This window comes from Vitis riparia, chromosome 10 (genome assembly GCF_004353265.1).
Source record: "Vitis riparia cultivar Riparia Gloire de Montpellier isolate 1030 chromosome 10, EGFV_Vit.rip_1.0, whole genome shotgun sequence".
NCBI classification, from domain to species: Eukaryota; Viridiplantae; Streptophyta; class Magnoliopsida; order Vitales; family Vitaceae; genus Vitis; species Vitis riparia.
In genome coordinates this window covers 21,582,055-21,600,747 of record NC_048440.1, presented here as the reverse complement: position 1 = coordinate 21,600,747, position 18,693 = coordinate 21,582,055, and the positions used below count along the sequence as shown (strand labels likewise).

The window sequence follows — 18,693 nt, the reverse complement described above, 5'->3', positions numbered from 1 at the left end:
GTCAACATTCATTTAATATTTATTTATTTATTTATTATTTTTCTTGTTCCAAATTCATTTATAAGTACATGATAATTAAACAAATTTGAATGTTAAGTGGTTTGAAAAGGTTTTTTTTAAAAATATATATATATATATATTTGGATATACTACACTTCAAAAACATTTCCAAATCTATGCCATTTTGTCCCAACAAGACACTACATAATTTTGAAGCGATTCCTCTACAGTATTTTGCCAATAAGGATAAAAGACAAACAGAAAATTTAAAAAAAATTGAAAAAAATAATAATTTAAATTACCATTTTTTTTATAAATACATTCTTTTTATTTACTATAAATTTATCAAAAATCTTAGGAAAATGTGATTGCGAGGGGCCCTGTTTGAGCAGTGGGATTGATGGATATCAGTATGCATTTATGATGATTTCTAGAGAGCTTTCTGGTGAGCCAAGTAGGATAATATAAAAATTAAGAAGAAAGCAAATTAGGGAGAAAAAGGGGGGATTATTTGGACACCCTTTTTAAAAATAGTTTTCTTAAAATCAATTTTATTTTCAGTTTTTAAAACAGAAAAAACAAAAACAAGAGGGTTTTCGTATATTGGATTTTTGAGGAAGAATAGTTTATTTTTAAAATTTTATTTTAAAAAATAAATTTGAAACATATTTTTTAAAATTTTTATGGAATGTTATAAAAAATAATTAAAAAGATAAAACATATGTTAACATTTTTTGTATTATACATGTTTATATAGTATTTTCACAAATAAACAATATTTGATTATATATAACAAAATAAATTTAAAATTTTTTTTATTGAATTTGTATCAAATTATTTAAAAATAAAATATTATGAAAATTATTCATAAATTTAAAGTATTTTCACTAATTTTAAACATAAAAATTAAGTTTTTGAAAATAAATTCCACAATTATTTTTAGAAATAGTTTATAGAAGTAAAATAAAAACAATTTTTACCCGCCTAAAAAAGCTAAAAGTGCTCTCTTCTTCTTCTTCTTCTTTTATTTTTTTAAATAAAGAAGAAAACAAGAACAAATAAAAAATTATTCAAAGAAAAAAATAAATTTAAATAAATATAAAAGTTGATTATTATATTTTTCATGGGTTTTCCTTTCTTCTGGCTTGTTCCTCCATGTTTCTTAGCGATGGACGTCTTCAAGAACAGACATGAGGAAATGCCAAGGTAATAGGTTGCTGCAAGAGGCGACAAAACAACCGATTTTTTGCTATTATATAGATTGATCTTCCATTCAGTTTGTTTTCAGATTTGAAGCATTGAAATCATCGAATCATCGAATCATCTGCCTGCAGCTGCAGGCTCACCTCCTCGAGATTTCCGGGTCCAAACAACACTGAAAACCAAGCTAATACTCCACCACTTCAATCCAAACCAGACTTGAATTGGGAAAAATAAAAATAAAAACCAGGAAAATCTCCCCCCACCCACTTGATTATTCATGGCTGTAAGTGTTTCTTTCCTTCCTTTTTTTTTCTTAGCACTATCAATTTTCACGTGGGTTTCTGAGACTTTGGCTCTGTTTTCAACTGTTTCATTTGCTTTAATGTGATGCCTGCCATCTGTTTGATTCAAATCTCTCTGGGTTTCTGATTTTGTGGTGTTTATTTGCTCTCTGGATTGATGGGTGTCATGAAATAATGAATTTATCTTCTTTGGTAGTTGTTTGTTGGAGGTTTAGACTTTAGAGTCATTTAATGCTGTCTTTTGAGGATAGTACGGTTGAGAAAAGTTAATAGAGCCATGAAACTAATTAATTGAAGCTCTAGTCTGAACAGAACTCATCCGCCATGGAATTAAACCAGCTAAAAGCAATTAATTTAACAAGAGTTTTCCCAATTAGATACAAAAATTTAATGGAAATTTCAACTATCAAATGTTTGATTATATTGTGATGGGCCATGCTTACAAATGAGTTGGTTGCAGCAAAGATCCCATGTTCCAAAGTTCGGAAACTGGGACAATGACAATGTCCCATACACAGCCTACTTCGACAATGCCCGCAAAGAGAAAACCGGTCCTACTGGATTGAGGATAAACCCTAACGATCCTGAGGAGAATCCAGAAGCCTTTATGTTTGGGAGGAGTGAAGCCACTCCTCCCCATCATCTCAATCCACAGAAGCCCCCCCCAGAAGAAAACAACCAGGTAGAGGGGCACAGGAGGCGGGATTCTCACCGGAGAAGCACTTCTGATCATCAGCAGAGGAGTGGGGGTACTAGTAGGAGCATCAACTCTGAATCTGGCAGCGAGAAAAGCAACTTGGATTACTCCCATCTCCGGAAGAAGAGTCAGCTCAGTGATGGTGGTAGTAGTAGCCTCTCTCCCTCGGTCCCAGGACCTTCGCATGCTAGACTGAAAAGCATCGGAACTCCTCCGTCTGATGATCATGTAAGTTATTTCCATTGTCTAACAATTTAAGCTTTTTAGGTTAACTAATATACTTTTAGTATTGTCTCGAAGCTCTGGTTAACTAGAGGCCTCAGGTTTTTATGTGTATTGGGTTGGCAGGCTCACAGAGTGGCATCAGTGCCCAAATTTGGTGCTTGGGATGAAACGGACCCTACTTCAGGGGAAGGTTTTACTGTGATTTTCAACAAGGTCAAACAGGAAAGACAAGTTGCAGCTACCACGCTTCCAAGAGCGCCCCCACCACAAAGTGCTTATTCAAACAGCCACAAAAAGCATCAAAATTCTTCCTCTGGATCAAAGGTGTGTTTGCATCACTAGTTTATGGTTTATGTTGATCTTATGTTTGTTCAATCCGAGCTTTTTCTGTCATTTTTATGAAGCGATTCCTCTAAACCTTATAAACATGTTTTAAATTCCTAGAAATTGATAACCTCAAAATGAATGATGGATAGCATTTATGTGTCACGACAAATTACTAGAATCAATTCCCGCTTAGAAATATGAAAGCTTGGCCAACTTGTGACCTCACTCCCATGATGAGGATGTCGTGCCTATATAAAAAAGCGATTATGATACCAATATAAAGAAGTTGTTTTTAATACTTATAAGTAACGACTCATCTAATTTATATAGATATGTTTTAAAGTCATAAAGACCCAAGACACAAAACGGACAATATGAATGCAAGGGGACCTACATCATAATGTCATGCCTTCATAACTCATATTTGTAGTATAGGTCGATGAGTTTAAAATGAACAATATCTAAACAAAATCATAATAATTAAAAGTCAATTCTAGTTTTTGTTACCCATTTCTTTTCAATTTTTTCTTGCAAACCAAACAGGGTATGAACTTAATATTCTTTTCCATTTTTATCTTCTTACCCTTGGCTTGATGCTTCCTTGTATAAATTTATCATGTTCTCATGCTGCCATGCAGATATGTTGCTGCTTCTCGGCGGGGAGGGACTGATGCACACGGCTTTAGCTTCTCCAGCCCCTTCATATAAGAAAGACACATTTTCATACATATTATTATTCAATTTTTTTTCTCAGCATATTGACAAAGGATTATCCATTGTATAAATTTATTCTTTTATATTTATATATACCTTTGCCTGATATTTATTATTAGATAGGCTTAGTTTGAATTCAGCTTTTTTTTTTAAAAATAATAATATTATTGCTCTCTAGATGATCATTTTGCGTTCAATTTTAATTTTTAACTAAAGTTAAAAAACATGACCTCTAATAAAGCAAAATTTAAGAGTCAAATAATATTTTTTTTAAATGGTTTATAATCAGATTAATTACCAAGCTTTGATATTTTATGGTACCATTTAAATTCTGGGTCTACTTGAATTGATGGGTGTAGGCTATTTTTTTTTTTTTTTTTTTGGTTTTTTCCTACATGGCAATTGATTGACTGGGACATCAGTGGGCCACCTTAGAATGAAATTATTAGATGCAAATGTGGGCCTACCAAATGGCCTGGTTGGCAGATGCCGCTCAAGGTTTCAAACTTCAAATAAATACAAGATTTAAATTACAACTTTAATTAAATTAGCCAACAGGTAATCTTAACCCATCTAGGTAATTCAACTTCCATCTTTTTATCCCATTATTTCTTTATTTATTATGACTCGTGTAATATCAAAATGTATTTATGATATTTTTTTATAATTTTATCAAAATATTCATGATTTAAGAACATTGATATCAAAAGAGGGGTACAAATGTTTCAATGTCATACAAAATTTCGAAAGTAACATAAAGATAAATTCAAACAATTTTTTATTTATGATAAATTATAAACAGAGATCAAAACAGTTATATAGAATTATATTGATTATTATGTGACATAGTATCAATGTGTGTTCTTTTATTATCAAATATTAGTATATGACTATATAAAACCTATATTATTTTTAAAAATAAATAAATTTAATATATGTATTGTTAATTATTTTACCATTTATAAAGTTTTATTTATTTTTAGTCAATTTTCATATTTTTTTATATTAATCTCTCTCTCTCTCTCTCTCTATCTCTCTCTCTCTCTCTCTTCTCTCTTCTCTTCTCTCTCTCTCTCTCTCTCCTCTCTCTCTCTCTCTCTCTCTCTCTCTCTCTCTCTCTCTATATATATATATATATATATATATATAAATTTTAGGACTTATTTAATAACCGTTTTCTAAAACAGTTTTTAAAAATTGTTTTCAGATGTAATTTTATAGAATAAAAGTCTGTTTGAAAACTTAAATATTTTTAATACTTTTAAGATAATTTTTATATCTAGTATTTTATTTTTAATTATTCTACTTATTTATGTAATTATTTCTTAAAACAACTTATAAAAAACAAGTGAAAACATGACAAAACAATTAAAATACCTTATTTTCTATTTTTTAGAATAAAAAATAGAAAATAGTTTTTAATTTCTGAAACGTGTTTTCTATATTTTTTGTTATGAAAAATAGAAAATTGTTTTAAATAACAATTCCTGAGTAATTATATTTTTATATTTAACGGTCAAGACAATTAAACGAAAAAAATAGTGCTTAGAGACAAACTAACGACGTCGTTTTACCTTGAGTGTGAAAATTTGCCTTGGCAATATAACTTTCTCGAGCGCCAAAACTGTTATAAATGGGGGCAGAACAGAGCATCTCTATCTGTTAATTCATCTTTCAAAATTTGAATATCCTGAAGTTCCGAGAACCCGCCGATCATCAACCGTTCTGTGTTGATCGATGGAGATAGCATCCGTTCCGATCAGTTCGTGTTCCAAACACAACCAAAAGATCTACCAAGAATGGTTCAACTACGCCGATTCAGGTCTCTTTCCTTCCCTTTCTCACTAACCAAACACCCTCTCTCATTCCATTCTCATTGCTTTTATTTGTGTACTTGTTTAGATAACGATGGACGCATTACTGGAAATGATGCCACAAAGTTCTTCGCAATGTCCAACCTTTCCCGTTCGGAACTCAAACAGGTTCTTTTCTCCAGTTTTGTTTTATTTTATTTTTTGCTTCGAATATATATATTTAATATCGGCATTTTATTGCTTTCAAATAGGTGACTGGAGCTTTTGAATCAAAAGAGTTTTAGGCGGAAATGATGAATTATTTGGTTATAATACTGATAGATGTTTAATCAATTAATCAAATCGGTTCTGGACTCGAAATTGCTTGAGGCCATAGATAATTTAATTGTGATTAGAACATGTTTTCTCAAGCATTTCATTTATTTTCTTTTGTATTTACAGGTTGAGAAGGTGAATAATATGTTTAATATGTAGGAACTTGTTGTAAATCTAACTTCTATTTTCTTCCATTTTCCTTATTTTATTTTTTTTCATTTGTTTTAATCCTCCGAACTAAAATTAAAAGAATTTAAATTTTTCACGGAAAGAGAAACAGGGAGCAAATGATTGTCATGCTTTTTAAGCATTTGATAATCTGATTTTGCTTGAATTTCCATTATTCTGTAGCTGTTATAGAATGCACATTCAATTATAGTTCTATTCACTCTGTGTGGAAATGAAATCAGCCGGTGATTTTTAATTTTGTTTGGTGGCTGCTGAATTTAATGATGGGATCTATTTCCTTGCCACCCCTTTGCCTTACTATCAGGGTTCTAGTTGTTTTAAACTTATATTCTTTGTGTTTGTTGAAGGTTTGGGCTATTGCAGATTCCAAACGACAAGGATTTCTTGGTTTCAGGGAGTTCATCACTGCAATGCAGGTTCCTCCTTTCAACATTCATTCTTGTATTTATATCAACTAATTTGTAAGAACTCGATATTTATTTATTTTGGTAATGAACAGCTGGTTTCTCTGGCGCAAGCAGGAAATGAGATTACTTCGGACATCCTTAAAACTACAGGCAAGCGGAATAATATGTTTTGATTTTCTCTTTCTATGAGCATTTGAACAACAAATTTCAATTAATATAGATTGGCATTTTGACAAAAAGAAAATAAGAAAAAAAGTAGCCTTGCCCTTGTTATGCATTTTTAAATTGGTTTATTCATCCGGTACATGTATTTAAAGGAGCGAGGGAAGAGATGGGGCAATGGGACCTTATTTTTTTATAGATCATAACCCTCAAGGTATGATATTTTCTTAAACAAAAAAAATCTGAAGTGAGGCATTAAGACATAAAGGTAATGTTCTGATGGAGACCTTATCTTTGAACTTTGCTCAAAGGCGGTTTGCACACTGCCCTACACAAGGGAATGATTGGGATTTAAGGATTAACCTTCTGTTAACAAACACTTGTAGAACATTGTTTGTCTTGCTGTTTAACCTGAATTGTTACATCTTTCCTTTATTACAGTGGATTTGGAGAATTTAGAACCTCCATCAATGGAAGGTTTGAATGCCTTACTAGCTGTAAGTTTTCTTTCTTATCTTTACACTAGTTTTTTATTCAAATGACCTTTTTAAGTTTATTGAATTTCTCCTTGTTCTTTTTCTTCTAGAAAATAAGGTCTCAACAAATAATGGCGAGCTTGAATTAAATGGTTAGCAAATTTCTTATCTTCCAATGGTAAATTTGAGATTGGTTTAACTGTTCTTTCCTTAAAATCAGTTTACTGGTAATGTTGTAGGAGATTCTAGGCCACAGCCATCACCATCAGCTCCTTGGTTCACCTCAAAATCTGTAAAGAAAGTAAGAATTGTCTTGCCTAGTGATTTTAATCTTTCATTTCGTTTATGGGCATTTTTCCAACTTGGAAGATTAGAAGCATTATTATTATAAAAAAAAATTGGTGGGATTTTCTATTTAATAACTGTCAAATTTAGTTCTTCACCTACTCTCTTATTTATCCATTTTAATGAATCTGCCCTTGCACCATGAAGATGTTCTTATATATTTATTGAAAAATGTCCTCCTTTTGGTCGTTTTACCAGATATTCTCTCCTCTTCTCTTCTTTTGTAGGCACCTCTTAATTCCGTTACATCAATAATAGATGGCTTGAAGAGACTATACAATGAAAAGTTAAAGCCATTGGAAGTCACCTACCGCTATAATGATTTTGTTTCTCCCTTATTGGTAAGTGGACTGAGTATTTTAGTTTGTTTATGATGAGATGTCTCTCCCTTTTCCTATGTAACACATGTTCTGAAAAATGTGATATTATGTATGCTCTGTTCTCGTAGATTTCTGACTCTAGCTCCAGAAGTTCTATTTGAGAGAGTATGGAAATATTTTTTCTTTTTCTTTTGCAGACACATAGTGACTTTGATGCCAAACCCATGGTTATGCTTTTGGGTCAGTATTCAACTGGGAAAACTACATTCATAAAACATTTACTCGGATGTAATTTCCCAGGTAAGTAAACTTTCTGTTTCTGTTCTTCCCTTTTTCAGTTACAACTAGTTGAGAACAATTTCGTTTCTTGGCTTACTATTTCCTTCTTTTTGGATAGGAGCTCACATTGGACCAGAGCCTACAACCGATCGTTTTGTTGTTGTCATGGTATCATAAAATCATTTTCATGTTTCCATTCTGTTACTGAAATTTAATCAAGCACTGCTTTTCTTTTAGACGTCTTCGCTTATCTTCTTCTCCTATTTCTCCCCATATCTGTTGATTATTTGAGGTTCTGTGAAATCAAATGCAGTTTTTAGTAACTTGTTGTGTACTCGTTCTCAGTCTGGACCTGATGAAAGGAGCATTCCTGGAAATACCATTGCAGTTAATGCAGAGATGCCATTCAATGGACTGACAACTTTTGGAGGGGCATTTTTATCAAAATTTGAGTGTTCCCAGATACCACATTCTGTGAGTTATAAATCCAGCAGTAGGAATATTTTGGTTGTTACTATTGTTAACTCTTCACCACCACTGGCATATGATCTTTTCTCTTTTAAACTTGCAGCTTCTAGAACACATCACCTTTGTGGACACTCCAGGGGTCCTATCTGGAGAAAAGCAAAGAACACAAAGAAGCTATGATTTCACTGGTGTAATATCTTGGTTTGCAGCAAAATGTGATCTCATTCTTCTTCTTTTTGATCCCCACAAACTTGATATCAGTGATGAATTTAAGCGTGTGATTGCATCTCTACGTGGTAATGATGACAAGATACGTGTAGTTTTGAACAAAGCTGATCAAGTCGATACACAACAAGTAGGATTTACAATGTTATCCTCTTATTTTTCATTCCTCTGCATATTTACCTTTTCTCCCAGCAATTGATCCGCATTTCTTGACTTGATTGCTTCTTGTTATACCACAGCTAATGAGGGTCTATGGTGCATTGATGTGGTCACTTGGGAAAGTTTTGAATACTCCCGAGGTTGTGCGAGTTTATATTGGGTACGATTCTTTTTCTTTCCTATGTAATTTATTTTGACAAACCTCCTTGTTCTTGGGACTAAAGGCCTGCAACCAGTGAAGAGCTGTGCGTGTTCTTTTGAAGTATTTATGTTTATATTAGAATTTCTTAGCTTGGGATTGGAAACTCTTTTCCAATTCCTCTTTCATTGGTTTCATAAGTGTGATGGGCCCAGAATTGAACTTAAAAAAGGAGAGTAGGGGAGTCCGAATCATATCCAATCATCAATAGCTTGTTTTGGATTGACTGATGGTAGAATGTCAACCATGAGGATTCCATATTGATCCAGGACACTGGGTTTTTTGTTTGGCTCAAACAAACTGGTTTTGGGTTTTGTTTGAAATATCATTCATATAGACCTAGTATTTCAGTTGAATTATTGAATCTGCTTGTTCTGGGATAACTTTTCCTTTCTTGGTTTTTGTAGTTCATTCAATGACAAGCCTGTGAATGAAGCAGCCGTGGGTCCAATAGGGAAGGATCTTTTTGAGAAAGAGCAGGATGATCTTCTTGCAGACTTGATAGATATTCCAAAAAAAGCTTGTGATCGTCGGGTAAGCTCACCATTCTCATTTTTTTCTGCTTTCTGAGTGTTAAGCAGAATTCTGACAGCATTTGTATATTGCAGATCAATGAATTTGTAAAACGAGCTAGAGCTGCCAAGATCATGCCTATATAATCAGTCACCTCAAAAAGGAGATGCCTGCAATGATGGGCAAAGCTAAAGCACAACAGCGACTAACCGATAATCTTGAAGATGAATTTGCAAAGGTTGCCACCTTTCTGTCTCTCTCTTTCTATATCTATATCTATATATGTATATATATGAATAGACTAGTTTATGACTCAATTTTTTTTTATAAAAAAAAAACAGATCCAAAGGGAGTTTCATCTTCCAGCTGGTGACTTCCCAAATGTGGAGCACTTTAGGGAGGTTCTGAACGGCTACAGCATCGATAAATTTGAGAAGCTGAAGCCTAAAATGATACAAGCTGTGGATGACATGCTTGGCTATGATATTCCGGAGCTCCTGAAGAATTTCAGAAACCCGTATGAATAAACATGTTGTTGCAGCTGAATACACCACTATAAGCTGGGCGAGAGGTGGAATAGTTTTCCACAACATATATATATATATATATATATAGCAGTTTGTATGCTTTTATACATATTTTTGTTTTCATTTTCAAATGTGTTATCTGTGAGCATTTGAAGATCCTTTCTTGGACTTTTGCTATTTGTAGAGGGACAGTTTTGCCATTTTTACTGTTCCTGGTTGGAAAAGTTTTGTTAGGATTGATAATATTTGATATCATACGTGGATGCAATTCAATTATTATTTATATTGTGTTAGGGTTAATCAATGCCTAAATTTTTAGGCAATATGAACATTACCCACCAACTAAGGATGTCTGATGTTACAAACTTGCAATATCCTAGGGAAATTGCTTTTTAGGTATTATCTTTTATTGATTTTTATTTTTTAATAGCCATTTTTAGAAAAAGGTTAAATCGCTATGGGACAAGAATGGAAAGGAAACAATAAATGGGATATTTGTATTGGTCGGCGGAGAGGATCCCGACGAAAGAAATGATCTAACGGTGCAGATTTATTGTGGACAAATCTCGTACGCTGGTCAAACTCTAGCGCCCTGCTTGTAATCTCTGAATCGAGCAAAAAAACGCGTTTTAGTGAGGAAAAATGGAGAAGATCGGAAAGAGATTTCAAGGGAAGGTGGCGATCGTGACGGCGTCTACTCAGGGTATCGGCTTCAGCATTGCAGAGCGGCTGGGCTTGGAGGGCGCCTCTGTTGTACTCTCGTCTCGCAAGCAGGTTCGTCGCTGTCCCTTCAATCCTTCATTTTCCCTGTTTCTCTTGGAAGATTAGATGTTAATCCAGCGGAGTTTGTCGAATTTTATGAACTTTTGGATTCTTTTTGTGTTTTTAAGTATCCTCCGTTTGGTCGGTGAGAAAATGAATAATCATTTTAGGGTTTTAAGATTGTTGTCTTCCTTACATGAAGAAATCATGAAGTTTTCTTAGCTCAATCCTAATACGACTACTTGTTGGGTCAATCAAGGTTTTACTTCAATTCAGTTTCTCATTAATGCTTTTTCTTGTATACACCGATTGGTTCCTGAGAAAATGCAGGAAAAAGAAAAAAAAAAAAAAAGTACGATAACAAGGTTTGGCATGCTCACTATTCTAGAACTGAAACAAACTATATATTTGGTTGATGTGTGATTGTTTCACTCTTTCGGATTTGTTTCTGGTTCGTTTTCGTTTGTCCATTTTCTCAGCAGCCAAGCATGGAAGGGCCTACTGGTGTATTGATTTGATTTTGATTGCCTTTGTGCAGAACAATGTAGATGAGGCAGTTAAAAAGCTCAAAGCTCAAGGAATTGAAGCGATGGGCGTGGTTTGTCATGTGTCCAATGCCCAACATAGGAAGAATCTGATTGAAAAGACGGTTCAGGTAAGCAATTACCTTTCTCTCTTATGTTTTCACTCTTTCAACAAAGGGATTTATAATTTATCTTTTAATTGAGAGAATTGAATTTTCGTTGATGATGTAAAATTGGGATTTTGTGTTTTAAGCTGTGTTTTTCATACGAAGAAGTGTGGAGAAGCAAAAGTGACTGTCCTGAAAAAGATTTCTGTTCTTTAAAACAAAAAATTAGAAAAATTGATTTGATGATCCAAAAACATAAAACAACTTTTTATTATTAAACTGATTTTTCAAAACTGTTTTTCAAGAATGCTTTGCAGACAAAGCCAAAGAAAATTTTCACCTACTATGCCCATTTTTCAGTGGCTTTAGTGTGTGCTAAGTTTGAGTGTTCTTGTTATTAATGAAGTTGATTCATGAAGATGGTGAGAATAGAAGTGTTGGATATGAGTAATTGTTGTTGTGTTAAATTGCAGAAATACGGAGCAATAGATGTGGTTGTGTCCAATGCTGCTGCCAACCCATCTGTTGATCCTATTCTGGAAACACGAGAATCGGTTCTAGACAAGCTATGGGAAATCAACGTCAAATCTTCTATACTCATTCTACAGGTATGAATTTCACACAATTTTTGCGGATAGGGTAAGCATGAGACATGTTTTGCATGAATGGGTCTATGTGGATAGCCCTCTTCAACCATTCTCACATCGGTTGGGATTCCTTCTTGGCGTTTCTCTAGCATTCTTGACCCACATATCAAACACCTATTTTTGCAGGAGGCAGCTCCTCACTTGAGAAAGGGTTCGTCGGTTGTCCTAATTTCCTCTATTGCCGGCTATCAGCCACAGTCTTCCATGTCTATGTATGGAGTGACAAAAACAGCCCTTCTTGGGCTTACCAAGGTAATATGGATTGTCTCCCTGTCTTGTTTTAGATCAGGTGTTTGCTTTTGCATCTGCACAAACCATGAAAATCTACTTCCAGTGTGGCAGTGTCATTGAATGATTTGTGAACTTGTTCTATGCCTTATAATTCTTGCAACTTTTTATGAGTTCTACATTTGTTTTAGCTGGCTGATAAGATGTTTCCCTGATTCCCGCATGCTTGCCAAGTATTAAATTGATTAGATATTAGTAGCCATAAGATCCATGAACTCTTTTTTTTAAAAAATATTTTTTATATTTTATATATTTATTTTTATGAAAAAAAAAAAATTGAGAACATTTTGATTCATACTTTGCTTTGATCTGCGTTTAGGCCCTTGCAGCTGAGATGGGCCCAGACACTCGTGTAAATTGTGTTGCGCCTGGTTTTGTACCAACACACTTTGCCGAATTCCTCACGAAAAATGCTGAGATTGTAAGTACATTTCTGGCCTTGTACTCAGGTGCTTAGCTTTCAATAATGGAGTTTGTCAAGGACTAGCTATGGGTTTGGATATTTCAATTTATTTTATTCTTTCATGCAGAAGAAGGACATTGAGGATAAAACTCTACTCAACAGGCTTGGAACCACCAAGGATATGGCTGCAGCCACGGCCTTCCTGGTCTCCGACGATGCTTCTTATATCACTGGAGAGACGCTGGTAGTGGCTGGTGGAATACCTTCAAGACTCTAGTCCTTTTTTCTCTGATTTGTACTAGTCTTGCAGTAAGGCATGGTATTCAAGTACACAAATAATGAAGATTTGAGGAAGATCTTCAGCAGTTCTCAATGCAATAATAAACATGTTCTCTTCTTTCAAAGTAGGAATTAGCTTTTCGTACACCATCTTTACCGTAGAAGAACATGATGAAGATGAGAGTTGATCAGAGTGAGATAGTTGCAAAGAAATACATACCAAATATTACAGCCCCGAAGAAGAAAGAACAAACATAAATATTTGATTATTCTTCTACCCTCCATGCTAGAATTGAATGTGTCTGAAGAAAAGCAACATTGGCATGATGCAAACGGGAACCCTTTTTTAGAGAACCCCATGCAGCTTATGTACATGGAATCAGCTAGAATCAAAACGTGTAGCATCATCACAATACATCATTTTTTCCTATCTGCTTGGAGAAGGAAAACTTTTCCCCCCATTGGATTCCCCCATTAGAACCCCAAAGCATATAAAATAAAAGCCTGACTAGATAACCTTATCCTCGCTTATTATGCATCTTCTTCGGGTCTTCCTGCTCTGCATCTACTAAGCCCACTTTACATATGCTTAAAAAAAACCTGGAAAGGGAAGAAGAGTGGTCTTGGTGCCTTTTTTCTTTTTCTCTTTTTCCTTTTTTTTTTTTTTTCAAAACCTTTCAATATTTACTCGTGATATCCTTTAGCAAAAGAAAGTTGAGGCGTGGCATGGCATGGCATATCTACACGGGAACCACATCTGCATTTTGATTATCGTCACACATCAAAACAAGACCCTCGACATAGCTGGGGAGGAGGCACCGAGCCCATTGACAACCTGTTGAAACAGGCTCAGCTGGTGGAATGATCATGAGGACATTATCGTGGCGTCGGACTACCCCCATCACACTAACAGTGCTTCCTTCTTTAATATACCTGACATGAAATATTTTATCATAGGAAAATTTAATTGCTTCGGCTCAACATGCATGGAAAGTGGGAAAAAGAACTCCAAGAAAACCAACAATCAGGCTCTCAGTTCCATAAACTCAAATGAGCAACATATGGCCAGCAAACTCATTGTTAGAACATAACGCATGGATGAATAATGAAAGTAGAGCACAACGAGGCTAAGAAAATCAACTGATCAGTTTCAGGATTCCATTCTAGAGGGTAAGTGAAATGCCACGATGTGATGAAGAAGCATGAGGCACAAGTTACAGATGGAACAGAGCAAAAAGAGCCTTACCCTTCTTTGAGGCGCATGATGCGATCATCACTAGAGAGGTTGCGATCAGCTAGCCAGCGAAGAAAGCTTGGAGATAACTCTCGCTTTTCCTTTGTCACATTAACCACTGTTGCTGGTTTGACAAATGCAGCGACCTTGGCCCCATAGCCTGCTTTCACCATTGCTCTTAACCCAGATTGGAAGTCTGATATGTAGAAGTCGGCCACATGTTTCTGTGAACAAGAGAAGGGCAGGTGATTTCTCCATGAATAGTCAGAAATTCAAGCAGAGCCAGAGAGAAATACTACAAGATACTACCAGTCCTATCTTTCCTACTTGTAAATAACATATCTGCAAAATAGTTGGAAACTTGGAAGACAATATTCTTCTATGTTAACTAGTTCATCCTAAATGGCAAAAACCGGTTCCCAACACCATAACATCAACTCAAGAGTCATGTTCTAGACTGGACACCTCCTGCATGGTCCTTGGCAACTCCATCTTCTCGATCTTAAAAAGAATAGGACACCAGTTTATAGGATCTCAAGATTTGGAATCTCAGAAGCTGACCTTTTGGCTAATACAGGAGCAATTGTGAGTGAACATTATAGTAGCTTCCTAAAGCTTAATTAGTTTAAAATTCATATGTTGTTCTCTCTATGCCCCTTTAACTGCTTGGCTTGTTTTTCCTTCTTGAAGAAACCCCCACCTTTTCCATTACAATGGGGAAGTAAAAACCGAGAAAAAAAATAAATAAATAAGAATACCAAAGAAGAAGCCCAAACACCCCAAGCATGTCATTCCTAGTTGGAAATACAGAAGTGAAGTATTTGCTCTTCTAAAGGTCTTGGTATTGACTAAAATCATAAATTTTGGAAGAAGTAGCCTCCTACAAAAGAACCTCCAATGTTAAAAGCATTAAAGCAGTCAAAGAGTTCCATATTCTTTAGACAGGCTAGGCATGAATTTGAACATGTATCCTGAATCAAGAACCAAAAATGCATGTCAAAAAGCATTGAAGCAGCATGAATGAGAATCCAGAGCAAAGATGAGTATTCCTCTCACCATGCATGCTCAACTTACAATCAGGCAATACTTAATAATTGTCACTTGTAAGTCTGATATCTGGTGGATATTGCATAAAGTCAATCCTAAAATTTACATTGGAGAGAAAAGACTGAATAAGCATGAAGAGGTTTTAAATCATCATTCAGATATCTTAGGCACAGATGGATATACTTCATAAACTCAAATATTGTGGAGTGAAGAAAACAATTAGTTTAGCAAGTCTGGGTAATCATTCAGGGTCTAGTCAACTGATTAAACCAGTTCATAGATGACACTGTCGAACATATTCAGAAATTTGCAGAACATTTCCAGGAGTTAAGATTCAAGTTGAAATTTTTAAGCTAAAATTTCAGCAGCTTCTGTGGATTTCCCCCTTAAAGAGCATTTTGATGTGGGCCTTACAAGCAATCCATGTGCCAAATTATGGTCTGTACCCACACAAAATGATCAGATCTTCCCGTAACTTTTAGCCTTTTCTCATCATTCATGGCATCTGATCTTACTCTTTCCCAAAGATGAAAACCAATACAAACATAAATAATGAACATAATAGAATATGTAGAACTATATAAGTACCAATGAATCATATCAACGTCCATGCATGTGGTCCACACGCATTGCATGCTGAAGAAGCACACAAATGCATACTTCTACTGTGATATGTTGCTATATTAACATGTTGATATGGTTATTGTTTATATTAATTAAATAACCACACATCAAACCACGACCTCCAAACAATTCATCAGTATATTTATAGTTTTCCACGAAACACAGTTCTTTACTCTTCAAGATCTTAATTTACAGAAAGCTAAAACAACCACTTCAGTTTTCCAAGAGTTGAAAACCTAGCTACCATGTCAAGGCAGTATTTGAAACTAATACAATTACTAAGCTTTGATCCTCAATGTTTAAGACAGGGCAGATTCAACATGAACAGTTCATTGAACTAACCTCTGAATGTCTAGAGCCCCATGAGAAGAAACGGTGTTTAGGATTTGCAGATTTTCCACACCAGCCTCTATATTCGTATAACTCTGTGGACATGTACACGCATCTGGGTATCCTCTGGTAAGATGATTCTAGTGGAATACTGCCACAGGTGACAACCTACATGAAGAAAGATATTAAAGAAAATTAGAAGTATAGAAAAAGAAATGAGCAAAAAACTTTAGAAGGAATATTGACCTAGTATGATTCACAGTTTACTTTTGAAGCCACCCATCTTGGTTATTTGGGCCACTTCAAGTCAAATTCCTCAAATAAAACCAAGACTTGCCATGATTGGAGTTGTAAAATCAGTTTAAACAATTTCTGATCAGAAGACGATATATAACTTAAAACCAACAGCTCCAGATACATAACCTTTATACCTTAGAAAAAGTAATCTCATACCTCGTAACTTTGGGGATTAATTTACGATGAGCTAGTTAATTATTTGAAGTTCCAAATTCCATGTTAAGCGTGTAGAATCTTCGAATACAGCTAAATAACTTACCATACAGTTAGAAAACTAAAAAGGCACTGGCATTAGAAACATCAAGATTCAGCTAACCACAACCGGGGAACAGAATGCCAGATTGTTCATAAAATGGTTTTGACCTTGAAATCATCCATATTTACTACACGCATTTTTTAGGTGGCATAGAATGCAATAACCAAAATATATCAAATCTTCTAATGCCAAATAATAGACCCTAGCTCTATGATAGGAAAGAAGCACAATAAGTAAAGGTGAAGACTTGATCACTCTACTAAAGAGAATGCAATACCCATCACAATCATTCCTGTTATAATACTGGAATAAGACACCATATGGAATTATATCCTTTAACCCCAATAGAAGCAAATTTTGGTCCATAAAAACTTAACTGGCACATGCAACCTAGAAGTTATCCTCAACACCTTTGCTTGCTAAACTCTATTCATCACACGTATCAAAACCTTTTGATTGCTTCCCTTGTGTTGTAGAACATACAATTGCAGGCGCTGCAAGTATGTAGAGACTCCACTTTTGCTTCCAGCATCATTTTGCCGATCACCCACTCAGTTTATTAGAGTCGTGTAGAGGAAGGTCCAACAATTCACTGAAAAATCTCCAATCCGCCATTATTTACTGAATTGTGTTTAATGCTTAAAATTGCCCATATCTGAATCCATTCCAGGAAAGTGACTATTCGTAGGAACAACGAGCAGTTACTGATTCTACTTCCAACACATATCTATAGTATAATCCGGGAATGTTCACGGATATATGTTTGTACGTAAGATTATATATAGTATGCTCACATATATTATATAACTCGGCAACGAATTTCAATGTTTCTAATAAAAGGGCTTAAAACTGAAGTAGAAATCATCTTAAGATAGAAAATTACCCCTGTAACCTTCACATATTGTCCGTCAATGGCACCTCTGAGCTCAGCATCGGGATACCGCTTCAGAAACCCTAACAATCCTCTCTTCCCCCAAGCATAATTCCACAGAACAAGCATTATTACCGGCACCAAAATCCCGGCGACGGCCACCAAAATCACCGCCTTCTTCACGGCCACCATCAAAAACGCTCCAACCAACAATCCCATCGCCACCACCACCAGAAAAACCCACATTACCGCCTTCGACACCTTGAACCCGAACTTCGCCTCCTCGTTCAAGCTCGTCACTGAAGAACCGTACACCGCCTTCCCCATCGAACCTGAAGGCTCCAACTGCCCTGACCGCCGCCCCCCGATGCTGCCGGAGGAGCCGAGCGGACCGGAAGTTATAAGTCCCGTTGGCTGCAGCGGCATGGGACCGGACGATTTCTTATGGATCGGCCCCGAGTTCGAGAGCTTCGGTAGCTGCCCTGAGTTTGGGCCGGATCGGACCGATCCGCTGGTGTGCTGCGACGAGGACGAGTGCCGAGAGGGCTTCAAAGGTGGGGGTCCGCCGGCCGATGGATCCACGACCGCAATATCAAACATTTTTCCGAGCTCGCCGGATTTCTTCACGTCACCTCCGGTATACGGCACTGCACGTGACCCTATCGTCGGCTGCCGCTCCTTGTGCTGATCCGGCCGCCCAGACACGTAAAGGCCATTGCTGAGCTGGTGAGATGGAATTCGCGTACCCATTGATAACCTAGAGAGAGAATCTACAGAGAGGAAGATAGAGAAGGAGCGAAATGGAGAGGTGCTTTAGAGAGAGAAAATACAGTTGCAGAGGAGAGAGTGTGTAGGTAGTAGTGGCGGAGGGGGTGAACCTTGAAATGACGTGAATACCCCTGTTTTTTGTGATAATGACGTGTGTGCCCCTGTCTCGCCACTGCAGTACAGTGTCCGTTGTTAAGGAGGTTACACTATGATGAAATTAGTTTAGGAAGTTGACGCATACGCCTACCTTGATATTACTCCTTTGCCCCTGTCGCCACCAGAATCCGGTGCTGCGCGGACCACCGGTATTTAAATAGTTCCTCTCCATTACCGGTTTTGAACGGCTAGAACAAACCCATCAGAATCGAATGAATGGGACCAACGATCAAG

The 18,693-nt window shown here is 35.9% G+C and overlaps 4 protein-coding genes across 6 annotated transcripts; 3 read left to right on the top strand and 1 right to left on the bottom strand.

Annotated features, from left to right (window-relative positions):
- Window positions 1–1,162: 1,162 nt before the first annotated feature.
- LOC117924074 (RPM1-interacting protein 4-like) lies at window positions 1,163–3,574 on the top strand. 3 transcript variants are annotated; one of them, XM_034842629.1, is made up of 5 exons: window positions 1,163–1,206; window positions 1,335–1,486; window positions 1,966–2,430; window positions 2,551–2,751; window positions 3,393–3,574. In XM_034842629.1, exons 2-5 carry the CDS (start codon window positions 1,481–1,483, stop codon window positions 3,423–3,425), a joined length of 705 nt encoding a protein of 234 aa, XP_034698520.1. In that variant the 5' UTR covers window positions 1,163–1,206; window positions 1,335–1,480; the 3' UTR covers window positions 3,426–3,574. The 3 variants fall into 3 exon arrangements, with proteins under 3 accessions (XP_034698520.1, XP_034698519.1, XP_034698518.1); XM_034842628.1 differs by having other exon boundaries at window positions 1,202–1,486; XM_034842627.1 differs by lacking the exons at window positions 1,163–1,206; window positions 1,335–1,486 and having other exon boundaries at window positions 1,529–2,430.
- A 1,575-nt stretch (window positions 3,575–5,149) lies between these two features.
- On the top strand, window positions 5,150–10,149 carry LOC117923602 (EH domain-containing protein 1-like). The gene is given in 17 exon segments (XM_034841970.1): window positions 5,150–5,290; window positions 5,371–5,450; window positions 6,134–6,202; window positions 6,286–6,343; window positions 6,797–6,856; window positions 6,942–6,983; window positions 7,071–7,132; window positions 7,404–7,517; window positions 7,694–7,796; window positions 7,894–7,943; window positions 8,121–8,249; window positions 8,347–8,598; window positions 8,708–8,787; window positions 9,234–9,360; window positions 9,435–9,471; window positions 9,474–9,577; window positions 9,681–10,149. Coding segments are annotated over 17 exon segments (1,638 nt in total). The 5' UTR covers window positions 5,150–5,205; the 3' UTR covers window positions 9,867–10,149.
- Window positions 10,150–10,398: 249 nt separating this feature from the next.
- On the top strand, window positions 10,399–13,001 carry LOC117923601 (tropinone reductase-like 3). The gene is made up of 6 exons (XM_034841969.1): window positions 10,399–10,640; window positions 11,167–11,283; window positions 11,733–11,867; window positions 12,033–12,158; window positions 12,514–12,615; window positions 12,725–13,001. Exons 1-6 carry the CDS (start codon window positions 10,509–10,511, stop codon window positions 12,872–12,874), a joined length of 762 nt encoding a protein of 253 aa, XP_034697860.1. The 5' UTR covers window positions 10,399–10,508; the 3' UTR covers window positions 12,875–13,001.
- A 115-nt stretch (window positions 13,002–13,116) lies between these two features.
- Window positions 13,117–18,408, bottom strand: LOC117923600 (uncharacterized membrane protein At1g16860-like). The gene is made up of 4 exons (XM_034841968.1): window positions 17,548–18,408; window positions 16,124–16,279; window positions 14,123–14,334; window positions 13,117–13,809 (listed from the first exon to the last, which is right to left on the bottom strand). The coding sequence occupies exons 1-4, from the start codon at window positions 18,283–18,285 to the stop codon at window positions 13,617–13,619; spliced, it is 1,299 nt and encodes a 432-aa protein (XP_034697859.1). The 5' UTR covers window positions 18,286–18,408; the 3' UTR covers window positions 13,117–13,616.
- Window positions 18,409–18,693: the final 285 nt, after the last annotated feature.